General features: G+C 32.6%; 1 protein-coding gene across 1 annotated transcript; it reads right to left on the bottom strand.

Annotated features, from left to right (window-relative positions):
- Positions 1 to 2,776: 2,776 nt before the first annotated feature.
- Positions 2,777 to 5,287, bottom strand: LOC149549746 (bidirectional sugar transporter SWEET4-like). The gene is made up of 6 exons (XM_089794957.1): positions 5,116 to 5,287; positions 4,992 to 5,028; positions 4,692 to 4,905; positions 4,324 to 4,485; positions 3,967 to 4,086; positions 2,777 to 3,233 (listed from the first exon to the last, which is right to left on the bottom strand). Exons 1-6 carry the CDS (start codon positions 5,156 to 5,158, stop codon positions 3,045 to 3,047), a joined length of 765 nt encoding a protein of 254 aa, XP_089651083.1. The 5' UTR covers positions 5,159 to 5,287; the 3' UTR covers positions 2,777 to 3,044.
- Positions 5,288 to 7,084: the final 1,797 nt, after the last annotated feature.

Here is a 7,084-nt window from a genome sequence, read left to right as displayed (position 1 = left end):
AAAATCATAGTATCAAATAACAAAAAAGATCAAAAATAGAAATGAACTTTTGGAAAGGAATGACTATATTCTTCAGGTAGAGCAACAATGATTCAATCCATCCTTTCAGCACAACCTATTTATCAATTATCTTGTATTGATCTCCCAAGAGAAAATAAGTGACAAATCAATGAATTATTTAGGACTTTCTTTTGGTAGGAAATAGGGGAAAATGAAATAAAAAATTTATGTTATCTTGGGACAAGGTATGTAGACCAAAAGACATGGGAGGTGTAGGGATCAGAGACATCAAAATCCAAGGTAAAGCTTTAAGAGCTAAACTAGTATGTAGAATGTTTCAAAATCCACACCTCAAGTGGACAAAGAACATAATAAAAAAATATGATCTATATAGATTCAATTAGAATATTCATAGAGAAATCACCACCTAGGAGATTGAGAATTTGGAAATTTATGATGGATTGCAGATCCTCCATCCATGATAGACTAACAAAGAACCTATGAATGGGAGAAGAAGCCCTCTTCTAGGAAGATTCTTGCGAAGGATATAGTTCTTTGAATATGGATGGTAAACTATCCCAATTAAGGTTGACACTTGAAGATAATTGGGGAAAAGGAGTTATAGATTATGTGACCTTTGAGGATGGAGGAAAAGGTTGAAAATGGAGGGATTTTAAGGACATGAAACTCCCACCTAAGAAGGCATGAGCTCTAAAAAGAACCTGATCAAACAGAAAAGTAACTTTCAATTTTGGCAAGGAAAAATTGATTTGGGATGGAAGAAAGAGTAGGGAAGACAACTCAAAGGAGGGGTATAAACTCCTTGTGTCTCTACAAATAAGCTCAAAATACCCCCTACCTACAACATTATGTTGGAACAAAGATTGTCTGCCTAAGGTAGGATTTTTCACTGAGTTAGTTTTAAATAGGAAGGTCCTTACCTAATTTTTTTTTAACAAAATGGGATTCCAAGGCCCAAGTAGATGTCCTTTATGTAAAAATGAGGAAGAATTCATTAACTATATTCTTTTACATTGTCCATATTCGAGCCAATGCTGAAAATGACTTTGCTCATGATTGGGGTGAATCTCAACATTTCCAAGAACTATCAAAGACATGCTACATGCTTGGCTCCTTCTTCAAAAGGGAAGTATTTAGAAGTTTTTTTTATGGATATCTACACCTTCCATAGTCCAATGAGAATTATGGAAGGAATGCAACCGAAGAATTTTTTAGGATAAGAGGATAAATGTAGAATAATTTCTAATGATAAATGTGAGTTTTTTATTGAACTTTACAAATAGTTAGGTTTTGAATAAACATAAGGAGAAGGCTATAATGTCTCATTGGGATGAGAAAATGAAAGGCAAGTAGATAGGTCTAAAATTACCCCATTTTTAGGAGTATGTGGGAAAAATTCAAAAAGAAAAAGATAGAAGTGATGATAAGCCACCAAAGGAGGGTTGGTTTAAACTCAATTTTGATGGAACATCAAGAGGTAATTCGAGGAGAGAAAAAAATGTTTGTAGTATTCATAATTTAGAAGGCACAGGGATAACACAGCTAAAAAGATATATAGGAACATAAACTAATAATTGGGTGGAATTAATTACTTTAGTTAAATTACTAGAATTGTGTAAAACTCTTGGTTGCAAGAATGTAGAGATTGAAGGAGATTCTACAATTACAATAAATGCTACAAGGAAAGGATCACTCGTTAGGAGGTTGGATTCAATTTTATCTAGAGCCCTATCACTATGTCAAACCTTTCACAATCTGATCAAAATATATCATATATATCGAGAGGGCAATCAAAGAAAAGATGAATTAGCTAATATAGGTATAGAAGAAGGTGTATCATAAGAAGTTGAATTTTCAAAAAAAAATGGAATGATGGATGGTTTAGATTTTTAGAATTTCAACCAGAGTTCACATCTTATTATCCTAGGATAGTTTAAGGGGTCTTTCTTTAGTTTTCACCCAGTGGCTACATCGCACATCTCAAGATAATATGATTGGATAAACAGATTCATTGTGAAAGATGGTTTGAGGTGAATTTGGAGGCTATGGTATTTTCTAATTTGGACTCAATAGACATTTAGAATGATAGGGGAGCTTCTTTACCCCCATTTTATGCTAGTAGAGTAACATAGGTTTATTACTTTTTTTTTAATGTAATTAATTCAACAAAACACCATTCCGAGTAACAAACTAATAAACATGTTGCTTAAGATATGTTTTCTTAGCTAAGGAATAACTACTTCACTTTATTAGATGTATTTTCTGATGATTTATATGTATATTTTCTTTTGTTTAAAAAATGCTTTTATCACTTTACATTTTATTTGTATGCCCTTTCTGTATTTATGTTTCGTGACATTTTAGAGCTTTATCCTTAACATAAGTGCAAGATATAGTGTTTTGATTATATACATATCTTGACTAGAGGCAGAAGAAGAAGGGAAGGTCAATGAATGACGTGGAAGGAAGGCAAAAAAAAGTAACTTGGGACTAACTACTATTTATATAGATGTATCCATGTACTTTATGATATATCAAAGCTTAGGTTGTTTATCTATAAAAAAAAAATATAAAATAAACTTTATAATTCTAAAAGAAAATAAACGATGTACTCAACAATATAAGTATGAATTTATCAAAGGAGATTGTTTTTACAAACACAAACATTGCATTGTCTTCATGATAAATAAATGAAAAACATGATTATCTATATATGAATTAAATAAGAACATCAATAAAGACACAACTCAACTTAGAAGAAACAAACACACATAACTCTCAAACACTATTTTACAAATAAATGATTTTGCATCAAATATTTATATCAATAAAAAAAAATTCTCCTTCACCAAAGGCATTTGAATTTTTCAATTTTTCATCTGATATCAACTTAGAGAAACAAACATACTTCACTCAAAACACTTTTTTCAAAAGAAGTAACTTTGCATCAGACATCTACATCAATTAAAATAGTTCTTCAATCACACATAATAAAAGAAATAATTCTGTATCAGATGTTATTGTCAAGAATCTTCTCCTTCAGCTAAGATATGGCAATATGGCACTTGTTCGCAATGCTGAAACAAATTCTTAAATAATCCTTCACTCTCATCTTCATCGTCCTCTTCTTCATTCCAATTTGTTGTTCTGTAATATTTCCCATATAAAATCAATTGAAATATAACAAGCAAAATGCCCAGTCCATTAGAGATCTGCAAATGCCAAAAGATAAATTCAATTAGTGAAGGTTTAACATTATCACGCCACAAGTAATTAATTATATGTATAAAAATTATGAATTTTAAATGGACATGAGAATCTTGAGCATATGTAGCCAAGCTTAGTGATAAACTAGAGAATTCAATTTCTAAGAAGAAAAGTCGAATTATTCAAACAATAATTCGAAAGCAATTATAGAGCTGAATAAATCAAGCTGCAATTTCAGAACAGATAAAATGAATTTCAGCATCAATTAGAAAGTAATTTTAGAAGCAATGAAAGAAAGTTTCAACTTTAATCAGAGATGATAAAATGAAAACTCAACTTTAATTAGAAAGCTATTTGAGAAATGATAGAAATGGAGCTTCAAATTTCTGAAATGAGAAAATGAAGCTTGAAATTGAATAAGGAAGCAATTTCTGAAACTTCAACTTCAACCATAAATAATTTCTACACATGATAAAATGAAGCTTCGACCTCAATCAAAAAGGACATTCAGAAATCATTTAAACGGAATTGAATTATAATCAGAAAAGAATTTCAAAAATATAAAAAATAAAGCTGAATTTCAATTAGAAAGGAAACTTAAACTTCAATCAGAAAGCAACTTTAACTTCAGTAGATGGCTTAGATATCGTATATGAAGACTTTATGTCAAAATTAACTTAATCATTTAAGAGTTAATATAAAATATGGTCATTACTGTTGAGCTCCAGGGATACTTACAGTAAGAAATAGATCGAAATGAATATTGGCATAAGCTGTCCAAACGACAGCACTAACCAACTCAGCGATAGACAAGTGAAGTGACATGCGTTTGAGGCTCTTTTTCACAATCACATGTCCCTGTTCAACCAGAAGAAGCCAATAATGTTGTTCTAAATTAGAAAAGAAGTCAATAATGTTGTTCTAAAACCGAAAAGAAAGGCAAATCCAGTAAAAAATATTGGGTTTTTTGATAGAGGGTTCAGATCTGCCAGGCAATTCAAGTAGACACAAAGCTTGCGAGCTACCAACCAACAACCACCGAAGAGACTTTTTAAGAAAAAAAAATTATTTAAAAAAGAGAAGTTAAGAAGTTACCATGATAGACAAGGGGGAGGCGTACATGGCGATGCAGGAGAGCATAGCCAAAACTCCCACAAATAAAGACCTCCTCTCATCACTCCGTAACACCGTTAATGTCACTAGAGCAGCTGCCGCAAAGAAAACGAGCACCAGCCCTAGCACTTCTACTATCTTCCACTGTTAAACAAATTAATATTCAGTGACTCTCAATATTGTAGATCTGGAAATGAAACTCATGCAATAATAATAGGCGCTGGCTATCTTCGAGGCAAAATGTATAGATCTCTGAAAATATAGTGATTTTTTCTAATTTTTAAAATTTTCTATTATAGAACATGCAGATCATAAATGCTAAAGGGATAGCGGCGTTCTAATTATATTACCTTTTCACGGGAGTAAAAGATGAATACTAATACGTAGGAACATTCAAGAACAGCTCCGGCGCCATTAATGGTGATGAGAGAGAAACTGTGCGGATGAAATCCGGGGATTATTCCGTACAAGACCCAGGCCAGACAGTTTGACAGTGCAGTGATGTATGGCAGCCATGAAAGCCGCCTCGTCGACCCCGATCTCCACACCTTGTAAACCGTTAACCTAAAACGAAAACATTATTGGCTCATCTAGACATTAGATCACAGATATCAGACAACGAAGAAGAAAAGCAAAGAGAAGATATTTACAGCGGGGCGAGGAAGAGAATCAGAGAGCTCGCGTTCCCTGCACCGGAAGTGAAATCCGCCATTAAAACAGATTTTCTTGACAGAAATATAACCATCCAAACTATGTCAGTGTTGTGATGATTACCAGCGATGGCGAGAACTGTACGAGTTGTATCTGGCGACTCCATGATGAGTACTGCAAATGTCTCCCGAGAAGATTAAAATTCTGAGACGGCAAATATATTCTCCGGACAGAGAGACAACAAAGACCGTTCTGTTCTTTTGGGTGAAATGGATATGTAAGAGATGAGTGGTATATGAACACTTTTACATTTTGCTTATTTATAACTACGATATCTGAATTGTTGAATCTATGTGTGCTTTCATTTTGCAGCCAAATTTAGTGTGAAGAATGGTGGACATTATGGGTTGTTTCTTTAGCGGAATGTTGTGGGTGGTCTGTTATTTAGAGTTAAAGATGTCCAAGTCTGTTATTTATTCACTGTAGAATTGTCGCTTTCAAAGTCGAAGAAGAGACAAGAGAAGCGGTTTAAATCAAGCATCTGTTGAAGGAGAAGTTACCATGGCAGACAAATAACGATCTTCTCCCATGACAATGGAAAACCGTCAAAAGAATTATTCAAAGCTCAATGGAGCTATGAGAACTAGATTTTCACATGTCTTCATTGCAAATTTTTACCATATACATTCATAAGGATCCATAAACCACCATATGATAAGTTCTTAATCAATACACTTCGGAAATCCAAAAACTACAATAAGATATCACCAAAGGCCCTTAAGATTCTAACATATACATTCATAAAGATCCATAGACCACCATATGATAAGCTCTTAATCAATACACTTTGGAAACCCAAAAAAATACAATAAGATATCACCTTAGGCCCTCAAGATTCCAACATATACATTCATAAAGACCCATAAACCACCATATGACAAGTTCTTAATCAATACACCTATGGAAGCCCAAAAACTATAATAAGATATCACCATAAGTTCTCATGATTCCACAGTACTATAGTAAAGATCTATATGATGTACACACCATGATCTTATAAATTACAACCTTCAAAACTATTTTCTCTGATGCATATAAATGAACAAAAAGAAGATCCCTCAATACTATAGTAAAAAAATCTATATGACCCGCACTTCATTATGTATCAATTAAAACTTTTGGAAATATTTTCTTTGGGACTAAAACAAGATGTACAAACTATAGAAAAAATGATATGACCCACATCCCATTATGTATCAATTACAATCTTTATAGATATTTTCTATGAAGCATGTTAACAGGGGAAAACAAGATCCCCATAACATACATCATGAATGGGTCAAGATTCCTAATCCACTTTAATACCCTCCATCTTAATCAAAATGTTATATGCCTTGATATCTCTTAACACATATCATTATTAGAGATGCTCTCACACATTTTTCTAAAAATAAATATTTCTTCACACATATATTTACACATCTAAATGTCAAAACTAAAATAAAATCACACATTACATAGTTTTCAAAGAATAAATTAGAACAAATCATTATACTATGATGTACAAAAGAAAATTAACTTAAATATTAGAACTTGCAAGGTGTATGACACCTAATCCTAATGCGTAGAATGTACAATATACATAAAATATTTTGAAAATATTTACAAGTGTTTGTTAACATCAATAGCTATTGTTCAATAGGTTCTATTAAAACCCCTAACTGCAAAAGGGACCCAACTAGTAGTTGTGCCTAGTTGGTAGGGGATCACATCTTACCACTAACTACACATCACCTTAGTCTGCATAACTGATGCATGTATTGTCTTGAAGAGATATCACACCATATTTTTGATGATTTTTTGATTAGAGATTGTATTATCATTGGTGTTGAAACTCAAAGGAAAAAGTGTACTGGTAATCATACATATTCTAGTAGTGGTTTCATTCTAAATTGTGTAGGATACAAATCGAGTGTGTGGTTGATTTGTGTGTTGAGTAAGAGTGCATGATTGATACGAGAGAGCCAAAGATGTATCTAGATATTGTATATACAATATTGTGTACTCCACATGAGTATGAAGAGAATTATGA

This window comes from Cupressus sempervirens, chromosome 7, assembly GCF_028749045.1.
Source record: "Cupressus sempervirens isolate cs-2001-9-10 chromosome 7, ASM2874904v1, whole genome shotgun sequence".
In the NCBI taxonomy this organism is placed as follows: domain Eukaryota; kingdom Viridiplantae; phylum Streptophyta; class Pinopsida; order Cupressales; family Cupressaceae; genus Cupressus; species Cupressus sempervirens.
This window is presented reverse-complemented; position numbering and strand designations above follow the sequence as displayed.

What these genes read in the sequence shown, in the direction of transcription:
- LOC149549746 (XM_089794957.1), bottom strand. Translation starts at nt 5,158, where the DNA reads ATGGAGTCGCCAGATACAACTCGTACAGTTCTCGCCATCGCTG. An exon ending in TCTTTTACTCCCGTGAAAAG is followed by an intron (nt 4,486 to 4,691) that starts GTAATATAATTA and finishes TTTGTTTAACAG; the next exon opens with TGGAAGATAGTAGAAGTGCT. An exon ending in ATTTCGATCTATTTCTTACT is followed by an intron (nt 3,234 to 3,966) that starts GTAAGTATCCCT and finishes TGGCATTTGCAG; the next exon opens with ATCTCTAATGGACTGGGCAT.